Source organism: Carassius auratus, chromosome 3, assembly GCF_003368295.1.
Source record: "Carassius auratus strain Wakin chromosome 3, ASM336829v1, whole genome shotgun sequence".
NCBI lineage: Eukaryota > Metazoa > Chordata > Actinopteri > Cypriniformes > Cyprinidae > Carassius > Carassius auratus.
In genome coordinates, this window is record NC_039245.1 from 21599652 (window position 1) to 21627639 (window position 27988).

The 27988-nt window shown below is 36.0% G+C and overlaps 1 protein-coding gene across 5 annotated transcripts; it reads right to left on the bottom strand.

Annotated features, from left to right (window-relative positions):
* LOC113050731 (phospholipid phosphatase-related protein type 5) lies at positions 1 to 24692 on the bottom strand. Of its 5 annotated transcripts, none has more exons than XM_026214015.1 (8): positions 24128 to 24689; positions 19454 to 19575; positions 12421 to 12609; positions 5284 to 5404; positions 4948 to 5198; positions 3778 to 3954; positions 3105 to 3232; positions 1 to 1764 (listed from the first exon to the last, which is right to left on the bottom strand). In XM_026214015.1, the coding sequence occupies exons 2-8, from the start codon at positions 19520 to 19522 to the stop codon at positions 1656 to 1658; spliced, it is 1044 nt and encodes a 347-aa protein (XP_026069800.1). In that variant the 5' UTR covers positions 19523 to 19575; positions 24128 to 24689; the 3' UTR covers positions 1 to 1655. The 5 variants fall into 5 exon arrangements, 3 of the variants coding, with proteins under 3 accessions (XP_026069800.1, XP_026069793.1, XP_026069779.1); XR_003276808.1 differs by having other exon boundaries at positions 1651 to 1764; positions 2683 to 3232; positions 24128 to 24692; XM_026214008.1 differs by lacking the exons at positions 19454 to 19575; positions 24128 to 24689 and having other exon boundaries at positions 3089 to 3232; positions 12421 to 13123.
* Positions 24693 to 27988: the final 3296 nt, after the last annotated feature.

Below are 27988 nucleotides of genomic sequence, written 5' to 3' on the forward strand. Positions count from 1 at the left end.
ATGCTACATTTCTCCAAATCTGATCAGATGAAGACTCATCTACATCTTGAATTGCCTGAGGGTGAGTACATTTGCAGCAATTTGTTTTATTTTTGGGTGAACTATTCCTTTAAAACACTTTCCTGGACTTATTACCAATTATTCATCAGTGCATGTTCTTCCAATGGAAAGTAATGTTTGTCTAAATTTTTCATCAAAGTTTCAACTCTCAAACCATTACTGAAACAACTATTTTCTTTCATCTTTCATCACCTAGGCAGTACATCATGTTAACCAGTCAACAAATAGCTCAAATAACTTCAAACGGTAACGTCCCACTGTATTACAATGCATTCTGTGCTGTTTCCAAAGAGTGGGAATGGGTTTGGTCTTATATAAGTGCAACCGGACAGCGATTTCTATTTATCGAGCTATCTTTTGATTTCTATCTAATAATTTCTATATTGTGTTGTACTGAATTTAGTTTGAACATTGATGACAAACTGTAAGAATGTCTCCTGTCTGAAAGCCTTGTGTTGTACCTGTGGTGACAGTAATGAAAAAGCCTTCATGTCAGACTGTGCATTACATCTAGCTGGTGAAGAAATCCTTGCGAGCACAAACCGGATATTAAATATTACAAAACAATGCCGTGGTTGTCTGTCATTCGGTCTGTCAATTCCTTATGATGCATCCAAACATTATTATTAGAGCTGGTATCAAGAACGAGGTTGATGTGCACTTACAGGACGTCCAGATAGCCGATGCTGATGAGATGTCCCAAGTGCTATAATAACTCAAAATACAAACCAATAGTACTTTACGTATGTCTTTGCCAAAACCGTACACTGTGAGGATTTTAAAAACATATCTTAGAAACTCCATCAGTGCTAAGGTGACCACACGCTCTCTTTTTCCTAGATATGTCCAGGCCATGGTTTCTAAATTGGCAAAAATTTCCAGACTTTGGCTTTGTTTTCCTATTGACTTGCTCTTTACAATACGTGTATGTTATTTTATGTGTATTTGCGTTGCTTTGACCATTCTCTGTAGATCCCGCCACGATTGGTTGATTATGTACAATACCTGCACGCTATTGGTCAAAGCATTTTCCAGAAAACAATAGGAAAGTAAAAGCCAAAACCTGGACATTTTATGCAATTTAAGAACTCTGTCTGAAAAACAAAACAACACAAAGAGGACATATAATAACCCAAATGAACAAAATAGACATGCTTTTAACAAAAGACCAAGAAAACAGTGCATGTATTTACATACAAACTGACACTGCAGTAAAATTTGCAGCCAGAGTTCAGAATTTCAGCCAAAAGCTGATCAAGACGTCTTCATCGGTTCCCCAGGAAGTAGGTCGGGTTGGTTTTGAGAGGTCTAAACAGGTGCGAATCCTCCACCCACAGTCCAAACAAACTCTCTGGCAAGACAGAGATGCCTACCTGTGATTTATGGCTTTCATGCAGGTGTTCGGGATCTCCGAGCAGGCTCTCTAAAAGTGTTTCTTGTGGTTTGTGGAGGCCCTATTGTCAGCATGGAGGAATATGGAGGATGAGGGGTTGGAGGTGAGGAAATCTAGACCTGCGTCGAGTAGGAGCGGTGCAGAGCGGCGGAGCGTCCCGCGGAGTGTGCGGCGCAGTGGTGCACGTGCTGGGACGGCTGGTCTACACTTCGCTGGAAATGGAGCGAGACGGTATGAGGACATCGGGGGGGACGGGGAACCGATGAGGCTGATGGTCATGTGATCTCAGTGAATGGAGATCCCCTTGGAGTCTGTAAGGGGGGAGAGAGAGTGTGAGGAGAGAGAGAGAGAAAGGATGAGAAACCAAGACTGGAAGGTGGAAACTGTGTTCGGATTGATGCACCGAAATTCATTATTTACTGAAACGGAAAGCTCAGACTCTGTTTAATGTAAAATTGCGATTATTGGATAACATGCACACTACAAATTATGTTTTCTCGCAATTCTAAAAAAAAAAAAAAAAAACAGTCAAAACTTTGAGCTGAAAATTCACAATCTCACAATTCTCACTATCTTCTTGCAACTGCGAGTTAATATTTCACAATTAAGACTTTCCTTGTCAGAACTGTAATTCAGACTTTTTTTTCCCCCTCAGAATTTCAAGAAAATTCTTGAGAGAAAAAAAAAAGTTTAGAGAAAAAAGTCGCAATTACCTTTTGTTTTTTATATCTCATAATTCTCCATTTTTTCTTGCAATTGCGAATTTATGTTTCACAATTAAGTTATTTTTTTTCTTTTAAGTTTATATCTTTTTTTCCCCTCATAATTTCAAGAAAAAAAGTCAGAATTACAGGAAAAAAAAGTCTTGATTGTCGTGATTACTTTTTTAATTATTTCATTCTGAGAAAAAAAATCTGACTTGTGAAGGTAAGTCGTTATTACCATTTTTATTTTTCTTCCGTGGCGGGAATAGGCTTTCATAACGTTGTGTGCAGGAAAAAGATGTTGACAGTCAAAACGTGATATCGGACATTAAACATCACTGTTTCGGTCAATGATTTCGGTGACCCCTCCATTTGGTTGCCTAAATTTCGGTGCATCACTAAATAAAATTTAAGACTGAGGGAGAAAAGGGATGACTGTATGGTCGAGGTGACAAAGAGAAGAAAAGAAAGCAAAGTAGTTTCAAAAGTGAGGAGGATGAGTGTGGCCTATGAAGGGAAACTCACACTGTGCTCATTTTTCCCAGAATGCACCATCTAATGGCCTTCCGTCTTTGAAGTTCCTCATGCTACACAGTCCATTTGCTTTTTCGTAAAGGTACATCTGCTTTAAATAATTCCCATCAAGCCACTGAGGGATCAATGAGGTAATGGCCCTAAACATTCAGCTGCGTCCTAGTTACTCTTAGTTATAAAAGTAATCTAACGTCTCTTAGCCGATCAATCCTCCAGAGCATCAGTGGGTTTTGCAGGGTGCTGTGGTTGGTGTTTGGGTTGTGCAGGTTGGACATGCTAGTAAAGGGAGAAGGAGGGCTGAGTGGGTCTCGGGAGTCACATTAGGGTCCACTGGGTGGGGCGTAATCCATCCCCCTTATGTGTGCAGCCCTGCCACTAACCCACTCCCACCCCTTACCTGAGTGCCACTTAACTTTTCAAGTGGACTCTCTACGCAGGGCAGCGCCACCATGGGCATGCCCAGGACAGACTCAGGGCGCTGGGGTCGCACCGGCGGGGGTGGGGGCTTTGTCTGTTGAAAGTTGTTGATCACACACATCACCTAGAGAGAGGAGAGAGAGTGAAGATCAAGAGAAGAAGCAGTGGAGCAAGGGATGGAGACCCTGGGTTTTATAATGCTTTTAAAAGTAGTCTCTTATGTTTAAGGCAGCATTTATTTGATTAGAAAATACAGCAAAAACAGTAATATAGTGAAACATTATTAACATGTTAAATAACTGTTTTAATTCACTTAGTAGATATGATTAAATTTTTTTTGAGACCTTAATGTTTGCGATCATTTTGTGGTGAAATGGCAAATTATGTAGGATTGCAAAAAAAGCGACTTTTTTAAATGTTGTGTTTTTCACACAATCGTTAAAAACTGGAGGGACTGATTATAAATGTCTTTACAGTCACTTTAGACCAATTCATTGTGCCTGCCCACCCAACAAAATTAAATAAATAAAAAAAACGTACTGACCCCAAATTCTTAAACAGTAGTGTATATGCATTTATTTTCATATATGTATAGTATACATTACTTTTATTTGCATGTGATTATCTTTTCCTTTCAGTGTTGTTGTATCACACTCCTCACGCTCTCACCAGAAAGACAGCGATGGCTCCGCCGGTGAAGTATCCAGCGAGGACGTCGGCCCAGTGGTTTCGGTATTCAGCCACTCGGACCACACCCACCAGCATGGCCAGACACAGCAGAGTCAGACTGAGTGTGGGTTTGGTCAGACGCGTCCCTTTAGTCCTGAACACCAACGTCACGTACATCTGCAAGCACAGACAGACTGACTGATACAAGTTTGATTCATTATTATTTCAAGAGATTATAAATATATACAGTATACCCCACACCTAAACTTAAAAACTACCTTAAAAAGTACTAATAAGCCACGGTTTAGGAGTTTATTGAGGCAAAAGTCATAGTTAATAGTGAGAATTGGTCCCCAAACTAAAGTGTGACTCAATTCATAATAGCCGTTTTCTATATAAATATATTCTAAATATATTCTAATATATTCTTAAAATTTCAGTGTGAAAATCTATTAAACCCAAACAGTAGTTCTCAGTATGTGTGTGTGTAATGTATATATTATATATATATCTCATAACTGTGGTTTGAAATGCTAGAAATGGTCTTTAACAATCTAAAACAGAAAAAAGGCACCTGTTTGACAATCTCAAGGGCAATTCACACTGCACCAACAGACGCTGACAAATGACAACAGACACAAATGTCAGGTTTTGTCTGATCAGTGTGTTATCCCTGTCAGTGTGTGTTTGCATTGGTTGGTGCTTGAACATGTTGCAACAGCGTTTGTTGATTTTGAAATGTCTGAGAAGTGACGTACTGTACTCGCTGGTCTGCATCTTTTAGTGCATTGTGAATTGGACTTTAACCACCAACACATTTATGTTTAACCAGATTCACCAGAAAAAACATGCTGAACCAGTTTTAATAATTTACTGGTGACATGGCCATACCAGTCTACCAACTAGACCAGTTAAACACTGAAACTCACAGTAATATGAAGTGCTCTTTCTCAAAGCTTTGCAGGTTGACTGCTGACTTTTCAAAAAGAAAACTATATAATTGCACAACCCCAGGAAACATCAACATGGGCTAACAATCACATTTTGTGTCCTTTGTGTTTGTGAGATTGCTCCAGAGATGTATAGCTGCTCTCTTTTGTTTGTCTGTATTGTGTGCATTATATGAGATTCAGTCACATCATTAAGTACCTGTAGGTTCTTTATACTCACTACTGTATAGACTGCAGAATAAACACTGAGGGCCGCATCTTTGGAGGGAAAGGATTTCCGTGCAGATGCTACTAGGAGGGGGTTTCCCGTGCAGGCTTTGCGCTCTGTGATGTACTGGAGGTTGGAATGGCAGCCCAGTGCTGTGTAGTTTGGTCTGCACGCTGACAGGAAGTGAGGCGTCTGGTTTCCTGTTACTACCTGTCCGGCGTTGGCAAAGATGGTGGTGGTAAACACGCCGAAGGTATAGACACCTGAGTGACAGCACAGAGACCAAAGAATGAATATAAAACGTGTAAAAATGGTTTTATATTCAATTATTTTTATTTATTTTTTTACCTAGGAAGCGAATGATGCGTCTCAGCAGAGGGTTGAAGTAACAGCAGTCGGCTGTGACTATGGTCTTCTCCTGCACGCCCTCCGACCTCCCGAAAAACACCATCACCTCACCAGCCAGAATCTGAGGAGGAAGAAACAACCAATGCAACAAACATCCACCACCCCATTTGTTTGGGCATTATTGATGCTCCATTTGGTTGAAATCCGAGTGCGGGAAACATGCGCCTACTCTTGCTAAGCAGGCGTTTCAAACCCGACGAATCGCTAATAGTCCCTCATTTACACTGTTCTCAAATGCCAACACCAGATCCTCATTATTTCTGATCTCCCTGCTTACAGTTAAGATGAGTAACAGCTCACCATTGTGATTAATTCTGCTTTGCAAAGTAAGAGGTGTTGCACACATCACTTCTTTAGGTGTTTAAATACTTATACTGTGTGTGAATATGTCTGTTTGCAATGAAAATAGTAATGCACTGTAGTAGTATTTTGCCTGTTGTTTATGGTAGAAGCTAAAAACCATGAACAAAACTATGTAAGGGAAAAGAAAATACCTAAATTACATTAAATACAGGCTCACTTGCAATAAATGAGGTTTGTGTTGACCACAATAGGTTTTGTGCAATATATTTATGGCTTAGAGAGCATGAAACCATAAAAAATGGTTAAGAAATCTTTTCAAAAACAGACTGGGAGAGAAAACTTTTAAAAAGACCATTTTTTGTCTTAATGTGTATAATAATCTGGGATGTTCAGTATACTGGAGAACATATTTGTACTGAAAAGGAAATAAAATAAAAATGTATAATAAAATACACAAATTACAAATAATGTAAAACAAAAAATAAGTGATGGATGGGATGAGATGCATTAGACTAAAATAAATTAAAATAAGAAGATTATTCAAATAAATTATGAAGAATGTAAAAAAAATCTTAGAAAAGAAAAAAAATATATTTGGAACAGGATGCATGAAAATTTAAACACAATAATACGCTGAAATAATAAAGATGATGTTATATAACTACAAAAGTGAGAAACTAAAACTACTCATTTCATGTTGAGGAGATAATAAAAAAAGTGAAGGAACACTGAAAGTCATGTAAAAAAAAATGCATGGGACGTCCAATATATTGGAGAACATAACTGTACTGAAAAAAAAAATGTAAATAAATAAAAAAAAAAATATATATATATATATATATATATATATATAGAAAATACACTCAAATTATAAAGACAATGTATAACTAAAAATGTGATTTAATGCTAAAAGTTGTGTAAAAAAAAATTATGTTATCGAAATATGTTATCAGAATTTTAATTTACTTGAATATGACAAATAATTTTAGTACTGTGTTGGGTCACCACTTGTAAAATGAGAACCACTGAACTAAACATCTGAGCAGTAATGCTATACAAGTGCTTCCCTGACAGTGATAGAAGAACCAGAGACCATAAACACCACATCAAATCCATTCCCTTTAACTCAGAGAGACGGAGAGAGACGTCAGAGAGAGACAGGGACACTGCATTCACCTCACACATTACCCAGTTTAACACCTGACCGCTGACACAGACTGACAAGAGTGTGACATCAGTCATGAGCACACACACAAAACGATCAACACACACTCAGTCCATATGACTCATACATCAAGAGTAAGCTCAGAGGGGGTGTAATGATCACAGGAAGCGTGACTGCATTTGCAATTTTTGAGTGAATATTTTTTTTAAAAGCCGCCTGTGATGATGTTGTGAATTGAGGATGTGCGTCTAATTCTCTGTGTGTTTTGGTGAGACTGTGAACATCAGTTCAAGAGTGAGTAATGCACCATTAGATGAGATAAAGCTGCGTTTCTAGATCCTTCTTTCTTATCTGCTTTCAGTCTGTCATGGATGATTAGGCTCATATGCTTCTAATGTAAATATACAATATAAAGCAGATCTCAACAGCACAATGACTCCCAAATAGGGGAAGGAAAGTGTCAAAGGGCAGGAATCGATGTCTAAACCCCACCCTACAATTTGATACAAATTAAATATGAAAAATTACAGTTAAATATCTGAAAAAAAGGAACAAATCATCCTCTTCTATTAAAATAGATGGACAATATATTGATAAATTTATTGCATACTTGCTAAATAAAAGCATTAGTTTCTTTCTAAATAAAAAACAAAGCTATGGTTGTGTGATGGAACAGAATGAAAGCCTGAAAGCTGCTTTACTGCGTTTCATCTCTCTTATAGCGACACAAAACAGATCCTGAACGGACTCTTCCCCCGAGGCGGCGAGTGGACGTTCATGCCACGACGGAGAGCTGCACAGTTCAGGCGTATGTTGAGGAGCCGGTGCCATCTGCTGCAGTTTCTCAGGTGGCATCACTGTGCATCTCCACACTCTCCAGTCCTCCCTCTGGCCATCAAAAGCGTATATTTAGACTGTTTTCATGCAATTTACACCTCGGATCACACCGAAACATAAAGCAGGTTTATGTGGCTGATAAATGAATGTGTGGCGATCTAGTGACCTGTCTAATACACGAGCAGAGCACTAACATCCTCAGAATAGTTATACCTCAAGATATGAAAGCACATAACTCTAAATATTCTGATTAAACAGTTCAGGTCACCACTTTGTCAGTTTTAAAAAGCATTGCATTCAATATTTTAAACTAAAGAGCTTTAATCATAAAACTGCATTTAATATCATCTAAAGCATTAAAATATCATCTTAAGGCATATTATTGACAAAAATATAGAGTGACAACTGATAATTATATCATTAGTGTATTAGCAATACTGTTATAAAGATCTCAGCTGAATAAAACAAAAACTGTGTCTATCTTCATTTCAGGCTGCAAACAACAAAATGTGATTCTTTTTTTGGGGAGTGGGGGGGTAAATATGAGTATAGGTTACTGGTGTGAGTGATATTGCATTCTATCACATTTTCAGAAAACAAAACCTGTAACTTTCAACTTTTAGAGAAGCACATCATTAATTATTAACAACTTAGTTTTGATTAGCGTCTGGCTCTTCTGATCATGCGGTACAGAGCTGTTGTTTATCTCTGGCTTTCTTTCATCAGTCTGTATCATGTTCCATTCCCATCAAATTAATCATCAGCAACGCAAACACTCTTACACTTTTCTTTCATTTTCTGTTGCATTATATACTAATCTCTAGGCTAGAATTGACTAGAGAATTTGCAGAACCCTTTGATAAAATCACATTTTTGTATGAGTGAATCTAAACTTACTTTGTTTATTTGGCTGAAAAAAGTGATACCAAAGTAATTTCTGTTGCTGGAGTTTGTCTATGTAAAAATACTTTTTTGATATTCTTGTTAAAAAAAAAAGAAAAAGGTATCTTTACTTTGACGTTAATTTCTTTAAGCTGGTCATGGCATTGAAATGCTTTGCATGGACAGGGTTTCTCAGTTCTTTCAGAAAAGTCCCCAGTGAAAAAAAAAAAAAAAAGAAAACCTTAAAAATGTATCATTTAAGAAAAGTATTTAATTTGTTTTATTATTTAATTTATATGTATTATTCTTAATATTATTGAATGATTACATCTTGATAATTTCATAGTCTTTTAAATAAAATTTAAAAATACAAATTTAAATTACAAAATACAATTAAAATATATATTTTTTATAATTATTATAATACAACCATTTAAAAATAAAACGTAAAATATAAATAATATGAGTTATTCATAATATTAATATTATTATGAACAAATAAATGATTTAAAAACGGTTCACTTCTTAATCTATCAAATTTAAATAAAGTAAAAAATTACGTAAACTCAATTTTTCTTTAGAATTATTATAAATAAAACCTACAAATTAATTTATTAAGCACTTGTATCTGTAAGCCATGCAAACCCAATTAGACAAAAATCTGACTATAAATGGAATATATTTAATATGTCGTTATATTAAATGGATTAGTCAGTAGATGGTAAAGATGAAAATGACTTAACAAGCTGACTGTTTGGGAATGAAAACTCATTTCAGAGCTGAAAGTTGTAAAAAAAAAAAAACTAATGCAAATCACATCAGCATTGTGAGACCAAACCAGATTGAACCAACATCTCGCTGCTCTCAGTAGGAATTACACAACATGTGTGAGTGGATGTGAATCAGAGGGAATTATTATTTTGATATTTCCTTGAGAAAACCATTTCTCTGGACTATTGAGAAATAAATGCTTCAGGGCTCTCAGTGTTTGCTTGAATTCATCTTAGCAGCTAATCAAAGCTCTCAGTGATGCAGGGCTCAAGATGTCACAAACACACATGCGTTCACATCTGACCCGTCCCGCAAGCTCTAGAAGCAAACAAGATATTAACTGAAGCTTTCTGTCTAATGGTTTCTGATCAGATTTTAGAAAAGTTAATAATGCCAAGGCTTCTTCAGAACAGCATCAGGTGAGAGATGAGCAGAGTCACAGTATTAGTGACTGTACATTGAATGTCATTCAGGCTTCAATGGTTACAGCTTGAACCTACTAAAGACGACAGAAAACACTCACAGAATCAAAATCACAGAGAGACAGTGAGAGATATAAAATTTTTCCTTTTTCTGATTATTATGCTGCCAAAGAATGGAGCTTTCTTGCTCTATTTATTAGTATTAACAATAATGCCATTTATAATTAATAATAAACAAATGAATAAAACCACTGATAAAGATCCAAACAATATGTCTCTTAATCTTAAGAAATATTATCTTAATGTCATCATATCATGCTCACACTTGATTTATTTTTAAGTTTTTTATTGATTGACTTTTTTCGATAGATAAACTATATAGATAGATAATTGTCATCATCACTATTATTATATATTAAAATAGTATTGAAATTTTCACAGTACCAATATAAGTATTATGACAGTTGTTGGTACTGATGATAATTATAATAATAATAATAATAATAATAATAATAATAATAATAATAATAATTTTTGGATCTTTATTAGTGGTTATTTTATTTATACATTTTTTATATATTTATAAATTTCATTGTTAATAATAATAATAATAATGGAAAACCGTAAAAATGAATTAAAAAAAAAATGTATATATATACACTGTGTGTGTGTGTAATTTATATTACATTTGTTCAATTTTTGCAAAACAATATATATATATATATATATATATATATATATATATATATATATATATATATATATATATATATATATATATATATATATAATAAACAAAGTTATGTAATATATTTATTTACATTACATTATTTACATTATTTTTATGTAGATTTATTTTATAGCAATAAGGATATATACAGATCAAATTCTGTAATTGATAAATGATGCACTGCATTTTCAGTGACAGACTGACCATTATAACATATAATACATATATAATATGAATCAGTGTTGTCTCCTTGTGTGGTCTGTGATGAAGCGAACAGCTCTGATGATGGACCAGTTTAATTAAAGAGCCTGAGACCCCCAGAGTCTGATGTGGACATGGATGATCGTCTGACTCTGTGTTGAACAGAAAGTGACCGTGTCCCGCTGGACGAAAGCACCAGATGTTGCACATTTCATTCCCTCTCTTGTTCTCTATCCATCATAACATCTCCAAATGAGCCTCTGCCTGTGCTTCTAGGCCTTGCTCGATTCCTTTCACTTTCCCTTATTTACGAATCTAACAGAACTCCTCCATTTCATGCATCTTCAGTTGGCTGTACTTTCTGTGTTAGCATGTTTTTTTATTGCTCTGCCAGGACACTCACACGCGCTTCAACATGAAGCTTGTTCTCCAGGCTTCAGATCTACTGCTGGCCCACAGACACACACTAGAAGAACCACACGGCTCTGACAGACTCAGAAAGGCAGGGAGGTAGATACATGCGGTCCTGCAATCTGTTGCCTCCGGTTCACAACGTGGCAGGAAGACACTAGTAAAAGCATCACCTACAAACCCCTCACATCCAGCTACAGCTGCCTCACTGGAGCTACATCTTATTAACTTGATCTCAGATGTTTCCCCATAAATACCCTAAGGTCGAGTTAATTGCACCACTAAGGATTAAGCTTTTAGTTTAAGTCAAGGTTTATCTAATTATTCTGAGGCATCAAACTTTAAACCAATGCAAAAAATCAGCTGAGACAGATGTTAGATAATTGGAGTGAGAAACATCTGAGAAGCACACAAGACAAAACAAACCCTTCTCTATTTAATCTCACTGCTGTCTATGAGAAACTATTGAGAAATTAGAGCCGGTGATTAAATAAGTACTGGCACATTGTAAATTACACAAAAAAGACTTTCCAGGTCATAAAATTATCAGAATTATTTAAAAAAAATTGTTAAATTATCCAAAAAGTTGTTTTAGACAACGTGAAATCATGATGATAACAGTCTACCAAATTATTATTCTTTTAATATGGTCAGAATTTTCTACATTTTCTTTCTCAATAATTGTGATCCAGAGTAGATTCTCATTATACAATTTTATTTATGAACTAATTTATTATAATGCATGTTATATTTATGCATTACACTTTTGTTATAATAGAAAACATACATTTAAATGGTAAATATTTAATTTTATTATCATTTAATAAATATTTTACAATTTAAAGAATGAATATCTATTATGGTAATGAGAATTAGATTATATTTGCATTACTATAATGATTTTTTTAGAGTGTTTAGAATGGTTTAATTAAATTGTAAATAATATCACAACACAATTTCTACAAATATATACATCATATATATTATTCATACATAAAATGTATTATGTATAAAATATATAATAGATAATAGTAGTCCTAAAATATAGAACTTTATATAAATCAAACCTGATTTTAGCTATATTACTATTACTTTTTTTTCACAGTTTGTCAGTGTGCTTGTTTGATAAAATTACTTGATTACATAGAAATTTGACTATAAAATAATAACTATTATTATAGTTATTATTATTAATAAATAAAGTTATAAAAATGTTACATAAAATCTAAATATTACAAAAAAATATTAGGCCTATAATGAATAATGAATGATTCATTCTTCATCACCCAAGCTGAGGCTGATCCTCACTGCCCACAAGCACACAGAGAAGTGAAGGAAAGGCACAGGTTACTCACGGTTATCGTGGGAATAGCGGCTACCAGAGAGTACACGAGCACCGGCGGTACGTTACTCCTCTCCTCCGGTCCGGGGTAAGGTTTGGAGAACGCCTTGTCGAAGCAGAAGAACCCCTGGATGTGCACGGGGAAGGTGTCCGTGTATTCGAAGTAGTACGCCAGGAGAACGGTGCCTGCCATGATCACCAGCTGAAAATAAAGCATGATCCACGCGTTACAACCAGAGAACAAGACGCTCCGCCACAGCCAGCGCGCGACCGCACAATCAGAGACGCACGCGCGCGCACGCTCCGGCTTCGTGATACTGAGAGCGTTGCATGCTGTTCTTCCGCGAGGAGAGGAGATCCGCACAGAGCGAGCGAGAGGAGAGAGGGAAACGGGGACCGGTGCGGCGAGAGTCAGCGGGGATTGGAGCCTGAGCGGACACAAATTGGCTCGGCTGCGTGCGTGTGTCCGCGTGTGCCCAAGTGACATTTGGGATGAGTGTGAAACACAACGAGGGTGTGAACACTCATTAACGACTTTCAAAAGAAGCTCGCCTTCATTCAGTGTTTCTCATTCAACCTCTACTAAATAAAGACAACGCGTTCTGACACAAGCTAACCGCGGATTAACTAACTAAAAAACACTGAATCACACACAAACGGCAAGTAACACATTGATTTATAAGTGATAGGTCTATTTTAAAGTAGAAAAACTGAAATTGTATTATCTTGTAAAACATGTTTAGATAATCTTTGTTTTATTTACAACCTTGAAAAAAAGAAATGAAAAGCATTTTTACAATTTAAGGCTGTATAATGTGGTTAAAAATAAAATCTACTTATTCTGATAATAAAATAATATAAAAAAAACAGGTTTGCTGCTGCTTTGTGGGGCTGTATAATTTGTGGTTATATATCAGTATGGCAAATAATACTATTCCTACTACCAAATGAAACAACAACAACAACAAATTACTATTATAATATTTTACTGTAAAATAATAAAATGAGAATTTAAGAAACTTTTCATTCAGAAAGTTTTAATTACATAGAAAAAAGCATGCAGATTTGTAGGAAAACTCATTCTTCGAACATACTTCAACAATCATTGCTTTACTCACAACTTAGAAAATAAATGCAGTATAGGGCTGCTTTTTAATATTACTATTGGAATATCACTGTAAAAAAAAGTATAGAAAAAGAGTATAGAAAATCAACTTTAAACATTTTAAAACCTTATCGCTTTTAGATTTTATTGTGTTTTTTATGTTTTGCATTCCCAAATGCACATTACAGCGATCCAAACTCCGATCAAATGCAGAAATGAGTTTGTGCAGGGCAGCATTTACTGTGAACCAGATCTGCTCTGAGACGCTGAAAACACTGGATCATGAGCTGTTCCCCTTTAATTGAACCCTTAACACATGCAGTGCTTATATTTAATTCAATCTCAGCCTTACTCGATGCATGAATTTATACTAGATTAAAAAAATATATCAAATAAAATCACTAAAAGACAGAGTAAGAACAATAATAAGTAGTAGCTCTGAGAAAAGATGACATTTTTAACTGTGACATGTGTCCAAATGCATTTTGGGGACGCTGTATAAAACAATACATGTTTTTTATTCTGTGCATAATCCTTGTTTCCTGAGTACTTGAAGCATGAAAAATGCACTTGGATTATTCACCCTGATCTCTCAACCCACACAGACAGCCACATTTACACACACACACACACACCCTGACCCATGTCTCAGTCAAGTGTTTTCAACCCCTTTCAAATACTGTTGCATTTAACTGTCATGGTGAAGAATACAACATTGCAGGGTTAAAATGTTCTGCAACACTTAGTCTCCTAAAAATACAGCCTGAATATAATTGTAGATTATAACAGCAAAGCAGAAATGTATTTATTTCTATAGTGCTTTTAAAAACACACAATGTTATAAAGGAGCTTCACAGGAAATATAAAGCAGATAAAAGAACGATCTTGCATTTGGTGTAATACAATGCTGGAAGTGTCCACCAGGGGACAGACTGGAGCTTTAAAGATGATTCGTGGTGAACCATGGGACAAAACTCACTAATGATGTAATGTGTGAAACACACACACACACACACACACATACGAAAGAGAGAGGGAGAGTTTGTTTTAAGAAAATAACACTTATTTTATTCAAAAATATTAAGCAGCACAGTTTTCAACATTGATTTAATTAAATGTATTAATTACTTGATTATTGTATCAAATTAGAATACGAGAATGAAAATCAAATTTTAAAATATATTAAAACAGAAAACTTTTTTTTTTTTTCATTTGTACTTATATTTTACAATATTTCATTTTTTTTAAAGCCTTGGTGAGCAGTAGAGAATTCTTTTTAAAAAATCTTATAAAACAGTAGTGTACATATTTAGTAAACAATATTTGCTCTCTCCATAATATCATGAGTATGTGAACACATACCAAACGTGTAGTTTATTAACATGCACATCTGATCATTCATTGGAAATATTCAGCTCAAATGTTAAAATAGTATCTCACTGGAGAATGCTGCTTTTATTTGGCAGGAGTTTGTGAAGCGATCATTAAACGCACTGTGCCAGAATCACTCCGTGTTCACTCAAAGTCTAATTAGAGAGCAGAAGGATGAGGGATGTTCCATACGGCAACATGTTTCTCCACAGCAAGCTAAAATCAACATTAATCTGCTGTCATCATCTCATTTAGCAAGAAATAAAAGTTCAGAGCAGTCTAAAATGTATCCCGGAGACATTACTGTAGGAGTACATCTGCTGTGCTAAACTCATGTAAAGAGTGCATAGATGTGGAAGACATGAGCAAAAGACGACAGGTTAATATGTGTCACAGATGCTTATGAATATTTGCTCTGTAATATATGCACTTCTATATTGTGGCACATACAGCAAACAAGTTGAGACAGATCAATAGAGACCCTCAGCGTATTAACCACAGCATCACTGTAAGCAAAGCTGACAGGTGACTCCACGGTTTGGAGGAGCGCTGCGAAGGACACGCTTGATTGTGTTTAGAGGACAGCGGAGAGAGAGAGACTTCCAAAGGACAAGATTCACCGCTCTCAGAAATGAAGGATGACAGATGTGTTGTTATTTCGGGAAGAACGTGGTGAACCGAAGATCTGTTTCACAGCCTGTTTGGGAAGGTACGACTCCCTGGAGATTTGACCCCGTTCTGATTCAGGGTTCAAGAGCATCCTGCAGCTGGACTGTGAAATTCATTCAAAAGTCTCAGCTCTAATGGGCCTGAAATCAGTCAAGTCTGTCAGAGTATTTTTAGAGTTGTCTCTCTTCACGCTGGCAGACACTGAAGGCTGTCTAGCCCTTTGAGTGACAGCTCATCTCTCCTCTTATTCATAGCTCATTAAGGGCTTTTATTCTGCCTGATGAGCTGAACTAAACAGCACCAAAGGATGCCATGTTCCATTTACTTGTACTCTATTATCATGAACAGACACAAAAATATGATCTTTTAAGGGTTAGTTCACCCCAAAATGAAAATTATGTCATTAATGACTCACCCTCATGTTGTTCCAAACCAGTCAGACCTCAGTTTATCTTCTGAACACAGTTTAAGATATTTTAGATTTAGTCCGAGAGCTCTCAGTCCCTCCATTGAAGCTGTGTGTATGGTATACTGTCCATGTCCAGAAAGGTAAGAAAAACATCATCAAAGTAGTCCATGTGACATCAGAGGGTCAGTTAGAATTTGTTTAAGCATCAAAAATACATTTTGGTCCAAAAATAACAAAACATTTCGACTTTATTCAGCATTGTCTTCTCTTTCGGTTCTGACATAATTTTAATATTTGGGTGAACTAACCCTTTAATAAATACAGTTTTAGCTGCCCTGCAAATATCTTTAGGCGGAGCTGGTTTTGGACACATTTCTAGCTGAAAACCAGCTTGGTAAAAATTTGGGATACCATCTTACACCAGTTAAGAGCAGTAAACCTATATCAGATCGGATAGATATAGATCCAACAGTCTTAAATAAAATATAATTCAAGCATTTACTGCACAAAACAAGTAATGGTTCAACAGGTTTGTTGTTGCTTCACAATTAGCGGCTTGTTAAGAGACCACAGCCTGTGTTTCAGCAGGTGTACTGTAAATAAACATTATCCCGCTGTGAAGTCACTCCAGCAAATTCAAGTCATTTAGGACGCTGCCAAGTTGTGCCGTTCTTCCTCTCTTTCTACAAGTCTTCTCTTCTCTTCCTTTATCCATCAAGATCAACACTGTTTCTCTGCCTTCCCGCTGTTGGTCTTTTATCCTCCTACGGAGTCAAACTGCACAGCTCCAACAATGCTCATCTGCGACCTGCCAGTTCAAGTGGTAAACTCGTTTTTAAAAATATTTCTTTTTTTATTCTTTTCATTTTCCAGCACGTTTGTAGATCTCCATGCTGCTGTCAAATGAGCCAGAGAGACTAGATGGGTCATCGCTCACTACCAATGATCCACTGATGGAGAGATGTTTTACCTTTACTTTAATTGAATGCTTTTAAAGCCCCCTTTAAACCATTGCCCTCAACATAACAATGTAGCTAATATCAGGCTTTACTATCTTTACGGGTATTTGCTTACCACAATATAAGCAAAACCAGACCCACAGAGACACACAAACAAACCTTCATATCCATTGATAAACTTAATGATTTCACCTCATATTTTTAATTTAAGTATAAACCAAACTGATGTGAATAAAGTTTTAACTCTCTTCAAAGTCACTGAAGCACCTGCTGAAATGATGTGCCCTCTGCTGGATTTTATTGGCGGTACAAAGCAAATTTGAGGCCACAATTTCATAAAAATGACAATTTTGTCATCATATTTTAAACTTTACTATATTTGACATAATCACTGACACTGGGATAAAGTGAAAGACAGTCAGTGAATAATGGTTTTCACAGACTCACACAAAAATACTGTTCGACTTGTGAAGACTAGATATAATGCTCATGCTACTTTTGTGTTTGTTTGCTTTTGTTTGTTTTGTGTGTGTGTGTGTTCGTGGTCACCGTTTGCTTTATAGTATGATAAAAGACCAGGACGAACATTTTTCAACATTTCTACAAATTATTAATTCTATAATATTTATTGACAATCTTTTTCTTTCTTTCTGTGAAGCACTGAAAGGGCCAGGCCCTAGATTTCCCCTGTTATGTTGTATAACTGGCTGTGTTATGTTTCTTTCATATTCTCAGCTTTTCCTTGCTGAAGTGAGTCATGGCAATCATTCAGTGTGCTACACAATAAATAAATACATCACTGTGGCTTATCAAATATATATATATATATATATATATATATATATATATATATATATATATATATATATATATATGCATGCTACAAGAGCACAATACTGTATATGTGTGAATGCATGTGCGGGCGTATTACGGCAACAAAGCAGTAATGAGAAAATGTACACGTGGGAGAGAGAGAGAGCATCTAAAAAGGATACAGCAAAAGAAGAAGCTTTTATCACTCAGGATAGAGATCCAGCTGACTGGTATCCATAGTAACAACAGAGGAGGCAAGTGTAGTGATGTGTTTGTGATGCGCACGTGACATTTACACACACACACACACACACACACAATTCAGTCCATTATCTTTCCATCCTTCAAGAAACAAACAATGAAACATTTAGAAATTAATTATTTCTAACCTGAATCATAGAAATAATAATAACATTATATCTCAGCACAAAAGAAAAATATGTAAAAAAAACTCTATATACACTATGACTGCTATACATTCATATACACGACCCTTGAGCACAAAATTAGCCTTAAGTCACAGGGGTATATTTTTAGCAATAGCCAAAAAAAACAACAACATTGTATGGGTTAAATTTGTCCATTGTTCTTTTATGCCAAAAATCATTAGGATATTAAAGCTGCAGTCGGTAACTTTTGACGCTCTAGATTCAGGACAAACCAAAAACACGGTTTGGAAAATGGATTCATGGTGTACTCGCTTATTATGTTCATTTTTCTACATTTTGAACACAAACAAAGTTACGGACCGCGGCTCTGATTGGTTATTTTTTACCGGGAGCGATGGAGTTTCTGCAAATGGCAATAGGACCACTGGGAGGAGCCAGAGGAGCTTGAGATTTTCACAGATTATCTGTCTCATATTCTACTGTCAGGACAGGTTTAACAAATATGTAAAAAAATATATTTTTACAAAAGTTACCTACTGCAGCTTTGAGTAAAGATCATGTTCCATGAATGTATTCTGTAAATTTCCTACCATAAATATATAAAAACGTAACTTTTGATTAGTAATATGTATTGCTAAGAATTCATTTGGACAAATCGATTTTATCAGTAGAATGATTTTTTTTTTTGCAACCTCAGATTCCAGATTTTCAAATAGATGCATCTCAGCCAAATATCGTCTGATCCAAACCAACCATACATCAGTAGAAAGCATGTATAAATCTTAATTTCAGAAAACCAACACTTAAGACTGGTTTTGTGGTCCGGGGTCTCACACACACACACACACACACACACACACACACACAAACATATTTATATACATACATATATATATATATATGACTGCTGCTGTCAAAAAATAGGAATTATATAAATTATTATAAAATATATAAAAATAGAAAAATGTAATTAAATATGTTTATATTTGTCCATATAGACAGTGAAAGAGAACGGACCACATTTACTTTTCTAAATGAAAAATGAAATGTATATCTGTTTTTTTTATTATTCATTTAATAAAGACAATGTGGTCTGTTTTCTTCAAGTAGGGTTAACTATGACCTGCAACAGCACATGTTAAACTGATCTGAATCAATACAAATCAAAAAAGCTGGAGGGCAGCTTCTCTCTATATCATTGATAGGATTGATCAGAGCTTCATAACCATCACATCTTTAACTGTGAGCCCATTCAGAGTTCATAAAACCTCCTGATCTAACTTGATAAACTCTGGATTGTGGTTATGGGTTAAGGCTTTAGGATAACTCACCTCCACAAATAGGAAACATGGTAGAATGGAGCTACTGCTCTTCGCAGCAGGCTTCTCTTCGACTGCCATTGTAGATCCCTCTTCTTTCTGCTCTGTTCCTTCTTTCACACTCCCACTTTATTCTTCTCACATGAAAGAGAAAGAAAGAACAGGTCAGGAGCTAGAAGACTCCATTATAATAACTTATTTGTCTTTGCAAGTCTGAAGGATATTCTCCTGAATATTCTCCAGTCCATTTTAAATGAGCCTTGGCCCAGAGAAAACACCTGCGCTTCTGGATCATGTTTAGAGTTTTAGCCGGCAACGGCGAATGGCACAGTGGATTGTGTTCACCGACAATGTTTTCTGGAAATATTCCTGAGCCCATGTTGTGATTTCCATTACAGTAGCATTCCTGTATGTGATGCAGTGCTGTTTAAGGGCCCGAAGATCACAGGCATCCAGTATGGTTTTCCAAACTTGACTCCTTTCTGTTATTGCTCCAGTCTTTTTTGCCACAGCATTGGGGGAATTGATGATCCTCTGCCCATCTTGACTTCTGATAGACACTGCCACTCTGAGAGGCTCTTTTTAAACCCAATCATGTTAACAATTGACCTAATAAGTTGCTAATTGGTCCTCCAGCTGTTGCTTATATGTACATTTAACTTTTCTGGCCTCTTATTGCTACATGTCCCAACTTTTTTGGAATATGAAGCTCTCATGAAATGAAAATGAGCCAATATTTGGCATGACATTTCAAAATCTCTCACTTTCAACATTTGATATGTTATCTATATTCTATTGTGAATAAAATATTAAAGTTTATGAGATTTGTAAATTATTCCATTTAGTTTTTACTCACATTTTTTACAGTCACAACCTTTTTGAATATATACACACACACACACACACACACACACACACACAGTTTTATAATTACTACATATTTTGTTAACTAACCTAAGAATTGTTAGTGCCTGATCTCCAAAACTAAATTTGCCCCAAATCTGCAAATATAAAATATTTATTATTTACATATTTGCTATTCTTGTGTTTCCCGAATATACAATTATTGCATTACTGTTGACAGTTACATGATCCAAAAAGGTTTCAATTATAAATGGTCCACTGAAATACAAGACTTGATGTTTGTGAACTAGATTAGGCCGCTTGTTAGATCAATTAAGGTAGATGTTGTATTTAGTGATTAGTTACTCTTTACTTTACAGAGAGTTTATGACCCAAAAGATTAACTACTGGGTTAAGAACAAATGATGCAACCATTTGTAGCAGGTTACAATCTAATTAGTACTTACAAAGCCCCTTTACCTTAGTGTTAATTTACGAACAGATGGTCAAAACCTAGCCAGAACTCTAAGACTGGACTTTCAATGGACAGTGAACCGCAGAGCAGCATTTTGTCAGCAGGTCTGTTCAACATCACACTGTAAACCTCAGAGTTCAGGACAGGAGAATAAATATCACATGAAGACAGGCACTAAAGCTCTATGACAGAAAGCATCTAGTACATGCCTCGGCTTTTAGTGCGCCTTACGCTCACAGCGGTCAACGTTTTACATCTGTCAGTGTGCAAGTCCTCAGATAATGTAAAAAAAAAAAAAAAAAAAGAGCGACAGACCTGCATTTTTTTTTTACACGTTTCCTTGTTGCTGAGCAACACTGGAAGGTTTTCTAGAAAGTCTAGAAAGGTGTGTCTTTTTAATGTCTCTGAGGAAAAAGGAAGCTGAAGTGCACAACTCCAAACCAGAAAGGAGATGTGCTGTAAGACTCTAGGGGTAAATTCATCCAAATAATCAAGAAAATAGGTCAACCGGAAAGAAGGTTTAAGAACAATTTGGGTATCTCCAACTGTTTTTTTGTTTTGTTTTGTTTTTTAAATCCTTTATAATTTTCTTTTGCTCAATCTCGCTTATGTTAACATGTTTTTATGATTATGTAGATGCTTCAAGCTTGGATGAGTTTTTATCTATTGATCAGGAATCAAAATGCTTAATGCACCAAGTTCATCCAATGAGCACCATGGTTAGTTAACTTATTTGTGTATATGGCAAAATATATAGCCTACTATATACTTTAAGTTATATTTTATACATTTAATAATTGTTTTATTTTATATACACTAGCTGTGTCTCATTTAGAAGGCTGTGCCCTCCGAAGGTCGCATTCGAAGGCTGCATACGTCATCGAGGTTGTCTCATTTCAGAAAAGCAAGTAGCACACTCCGAATGAGACCTTCGAATGCGTCCTTTTTTCACAGGAATTCGAAGGATTCATGAGGTGTATCCTTCCCTGCTACAGCTAACCCACAATTCTTTGCGTCGCCATAAATAACAGTTGTTTATTTGAAAAATGGCAGCGGCAGATCTACACACAAGCGGTGACGTCATGTTTAAATGTAAGTATTTTAAAGTTCATTTTTTAAAAGTTGAATTACAAGTGTGGTAAACATGATTACAAGTGTTTAGCTCCTCAAACATTGAATAAAATAAAACAAGTAAAAACTTTATTTTTTCAAATTACTTTCCAAATGTAGAAATTATTTTCCTAATATTTTTTTCTTTAACAAGTGTGAGAACGCAACGACGCTATGTGTTGGCATAGCAACGTGATACTTCCTGTTTCCTTTTCCTTCCATCCTACGAAGGCCGTCTATTTTAATCTCAGGGTTAAGGACACTCTGTATACGCATCCTAGAGAGGATTCGACCTTCAGAGGATGCGACCTCGGGAGGACGTGGCCTTCTAAATGAGACATAGCTACTGTTAGACTTTGCTGTAATTTTACAGTTACTTACGGCAAAAAAGCCCAGTAAACTACATATATATATATGTTTTACAGTTAACTACTGTAACATGCACTGCATTAGTAGTACTACTTCTGGGTGTTTTATGCCATTTACAGTAATTTACTGTATGGGAATTTGCGGTACATTACTGTTTGATGCAGTGTTACTGAAATTTGTTCAGCTGATGAAAAACATGAATCTGCATTTTCAATTTAATGTCTGGGTAAGTGTGGTGAAATACATTTATTTTTTAAATGATTAATTACTGATATTGATAAGCTATTGTAAAGGGGTAGTTACAGTAACTTACTGGAAATAGTGCTGCAAGTAAGTTACTGCAAAAATACAATAAAAAGTCTAACAATGTGTTTTAATTATATACTGTACAAGTGTGGGTCTGTGCTAAATGTAATGCAATGCCCACATAAAACACAGAAATCGAGTAACAGTCTAAAACATGAACTTTAAAACTGTAACAAATATACGTTTTTTTTTTTTTTTTTTTTTTTTTACATGACATGAAAAGATAAATTAATATTAAATATCATTTTTGTCATTATTTGCCATTTTTTTGCATTATCCTTGTGGTCAAATGGTACTAACTGAACAGGCTTTGGTCGGAATACGATGCAAAGTAGGCCAGACTTTGTTGACAGTCAAAAGTCTGGCTTTGTATGACTAACTTGTGTGCATCATACTACAGCCCTCTATACTCTACAGAGCCAGGCTGACAAACACACAGGCAATGGCTAAAATTAACCCCATATACTGAACAAGCCACTTCAAACAGGAGGGCTTTTCCAGAGACGGAGGGTTGCTGGATCACCACAAATTGAGACTGGGCTGCTATCCACAAACAACACTTTCAATCAGTACTGACTTCAATCAGTACAGTCAAGCGGTTGTAGGATCCCAGGGGGCACAAACTCCATTACAACGCAGAGCTTGCACTGACTTTCCATTCTGATTCAGGTATGAAAATATAGATGGCCTGCCTCTGCTTTCATATTACATTCGGTTTCAGAATGATTGCTATTTAAGAATGGTGATAGATAAGTGCAACGAAAAAATCTCTGAAGGTCTTTGACTTCATGTCTAATTCTATAATGGAGAATGACTTGTGCAGTATCTTCACCTGACTTCAACAACTCGCAAACAAAAACAAAACAAAAGCTTGAATGTTCAAATCATCTGCAATTTTACATTTTATAAAAAACTAAATACATAAGCAGTCTTATCATCCTCTGTGTTCCTTAAAAGTAAGCCATACAGATTTTTAAACCTGAATAATGGTGAGCTAATGAAGACAGTTTTACCAAACATCACCTTTCAGTGCATCCTCTACAAATGAAACTCATAAACGCTTACCAAGCAGTGTTGCACGACTTAACCCTGTCACTTGCCTTGCTCTCTTCTCAGCATTACTTCATTTGTCCAACCCAGTAATAAATCAGGAGTGTAATCCTCTTGGTGGTGTACTGTTGTAAACACCTGGATTACATTGTATGTGTGTCTACATCTATCGCCCCACTGTCTCATCTTTGATTTGAACCTGTCTCTGGATTTCAGCCACCCCCAAAACACATGCACGGTTCAAATCACCACATGCATCAGCCGCCAGCATCGCAATTTCAAGCTATTAAAGGTGGGGGATGCATGCGAAAGCAATAAGAGCGTAAGTAAAACCCTAAAGGGATTTTGTCATACAGGGTAATTAGAGCCAGCCTTTGGGGAATACCACACACCCACCCTCCTTCCTTCCTTCCTCCTCCAAGTCCTTCTGATTTCCAGCGATATGGAGCAGAAACCTCACTAATCCTTCCACGGTGAATCACTCCCATACGGCCACACGGTGCATGCACGATTAAATGGATAGCCAGCCTTACCTCTCACCCGGCAGCCGTCGCGATGGATTCCTATGCAGTGTCCATAGCGTGCGTTTTCCATGGAGCTCCTGTTCGCCGATCCAGCTTCACTCTCTCCTCGTCCTCGTTCTTCCGTCTTTCTACACACCCACGCAGGATTTTTCTCGCGTAGCGTTTCCTCACATTAGCGCACGCAGATGCGCTCACGGTCTGTGTGCAAACCACAGGCGGATTAGACCCTCACCTCGAGCGCAGCTCTCCAGTGCGGCTTCAGCGAGTGCGCGTGCATGTGCATGTGCAGGGAGTCTAGGGGAGAGTCCGATTTGTATTCAGGCTCGTGCCTCCCTCTCTATCTCTCGCTGAGGATTCAGATAACAGTGTGAGCTGTAGTGAATGTAGGTTAATGATATATTCAAAGTGATCTGGTGTTGGTCATGCGTGCCAAGCGTTGTTCTACTACAACTACTATTGCGAAGTCTAAAACAAATCGCAGCACTCATTAGTGATGCTTGGATCAGTGTTGTTCATTTATTAGACATACTGAATAGTCTAATAAATGATGATAGTGACCCACATAAGACAAATGAACGCTAGTAATAGGGAAGGGATCATATTATTGAGTGCCAACGGCTGCAATGTTAAACAACAGAATTAATGAAACAACTTGCCACACAGGTGTTTAAGATAAAATCTTACTAATTGAATCAGAACTTCTCCAAGTCTCCATGCAACTTTCCCTTAGAAATGACTGACTTCTGGTCTTTCATTTGTTGCAAATGTGGTGTGATTAAGAAATTTACTCAGAAAAGTCTGGTATTCTTTTAATGCTGTGCTCCTTTGACATTAGCCAGTAAGCAACAACCTTGCATAAAACCAGAACACCCTAATAACACTCTAGCAATGCCTTTGTAAGTAACCATGTAGAACACTGTGACAACCACCTAACAACACCCTAGCAACATTCCAAAACATCCTATCATCATAGCAACCATTTGAAACACTGTGAAGTTTAAAACGTTCAAATGCATTTTTTCGTATTATTCATCCAAAAAATTAGTTAAGCACAGAAACCTTGCACACTGAGTCCAATGCGTATTAATTAATCCATCGCCAAAAATTTTGCAAAACTATATGAAATGCATTATTCAAGCAGTGAGGATGATTTTGTTGTCCTCTCTTCTTAAAAAGAGAAAAATAAAGAAGAAATATTGGGTCCATCCAATCCAGAGCAGATAGAGATAGAGGATAAAGGATAGAGAGTTCCACATACTTATCAAGGAGCTGTGGGATCATTCCAAGGTATTCTGCAGTCATCTGCCACAGTCTGTCTCTCTGTATTCTGCACTATGTTTGTCATACACTGCTTTGTGCTGCGAGACAAAGTGGATCAACTTGTCCGATGTCATTCTGGATTTTTAGCGTTTGCTTGTATGGTGGCTCTGACTTGTCAAAACACCTCTCATAATGCTTGCTTTGGATGTGAAAACCGCAGTATATTGTACACCATCTACATTTTTTTGATAGATGGAGGCAGTGTGTAAACGTGATTGACACAACATGATGTCATATTTATTTTTTTAGCAGGGAAAAAATACAGACAAGAATTTTTGGACTCCATGTGCAAGGACCTTGACAACCACCTAGGAACACCTATCAGTCATCCAAATCACCATGACAACAATCTAGCAATGCCCTAGTAACCATTTATCCAGAACAACCTGAAAAGCATCTTGCAATGGCCGTGCAAATATCTGAAACACCTTTCTAACGGACTTAGCATTGAGCTTTGTATGGGCAAGCATCATTCACATATTCCTCAGAAAATGTCAATGTTTATTTAGAGACAAAAGTAACAACTGTTTCAACTAAAACCACTTCTGGATATTCCTTTAATGTTAGAAGCAAGCAGCAAAGATATCACTGACTGGAATAAATGCAAATGAAACCTAAAGCAGCTTGCATGTCTCAGGGGTGAGTCATGTGCATTACAGCAGTCCATTGGGTGCAAATGTGACTTAACCTTTATTTCTAGTGTGTGTGTGTGTGTGTGTGTGTGTTATTATCAGGCGGCAGTCCCTTGAGTTCTGCATTCAGCCAGGAAGGGCTGCTCACACTTGATCATTCCAATAAAGGGTGTTGGAGAAAGAGAAAAATCAATAAAGACCTTGAATGCCTCATTTTTCTACTATGCATGCCAGCAGCATAAACAATTGCATTATATCTTCCAAGATCTGAAGGTTACATTTGAATGTTCTCTGAACAATCTAAACCAAGATATCTTTATGCAACATTCTATTAATGTTACTGGGAAACATGTTCATAACTTTCAAAAAGCATGGAATGATGCAACCTGAGGAGATTTGCTATTACTATTTTTAAGACTTACTGTACAATTTGCACCTGGTGGATGTCCAATATATATATATATATATATATATATATATATATATATATATATATATATATATATATATATATATATATATATATATATATATATATATATATATATATATATATATACAAAATACTTAAACTATAACTATATTATTCTATATTATTACTCACTAACCACCAACTCAGTTCAAGAAGACATAAGATTTGCGCCGGGCAACTTGTGTTCAGCACAGATTTTATGTACACATATTCACTGTTACCTGATTTGCATAAGTCCTTCAGTGAATTAGGTGCTAAAGCAACGCAAACAGCTTATGAAAATAAATGGCAACATCAGCGGGTTCAACTCATTCTTCCCCTCATCTCCCACACAGTGTTATACAACGGGTAAATGAACATCATGTTTCATTAGAGCTTGTTTAAGAAGATCTTGTAGAACCTCTGGTTCCCTCTACGCCTTTATGTTCTACCGCCGTGTGGGAAATGATGCGTTTTATTCATCACACAACACACCAGATGGAGAACTGATGCAGCCTTCCCTCTTTAAAATTCATGACCAAAAAAAAAAAAGAGGTCAGAGCGGACAGGTTGTATCCCTTTAAATTTATAATTATATTAATTATAGATATTTTTTTCTTGTAGAGCACAGTAGTGCTAATATTATGAGAAAAAAATATATTAAAAAAAACTGCAAATTGTCTTCCCATCGAAGCAATGCATTTCACAAACATTTATAGAGAACTATAAACTGCAATAAGCAACATTCTGTTCACAGTGTTGTTTCCATTATATCATGTGTCATATTAAGACCTTATTTCATGATACATGACATTTTTTTAATTTTAGTATTATATACCCATATATATACCCATTCAGTTATTTTATTTTTATTTATTTTTTTCAGAATATGGACATTCATCATATAATGTTGTGAATGCAAACAGTCACTGTCCTTCAAATCATGAGTCTTACAATTCAAAAAGAAGAATTACCTGGAATGACCACATGTTTTAGTTCATTAGCTATAAACAAATACTGGAAATGAACTATTTCCTCTCACATGATCTGTCATGACACATGAATCTGATTTGAACTCATTGGTATGAGTTGCCGTCACAAGGCAGCAATGACTCAAAGCGTCCTCACCTCCTGATTTTATCCGAAGAGACAGTCAAATGAACGAAACAATACATTTCATTGCTTTAGAGTGGACAAATTAGATTTATGACAATTACCATTTACAATTAATGAATGACTTTCAAGTCTCTTCTAAAACAAAAACACTGAGATAAAACTTAATGCTCAGAGATTTCTCTTTCATAGCTAAGGAGACTGTAATAAAGTCATTCATGTTTTAATCGAATACTAACTTTGTAGAAATATTGCAGTGTGAGATTTGACTGCAGAATTTGGTATTTGGACAAATCTGAGAACAATGTGAGACTATAATCATTCATGACATATGAAGAGAGATAACTGGGTTTT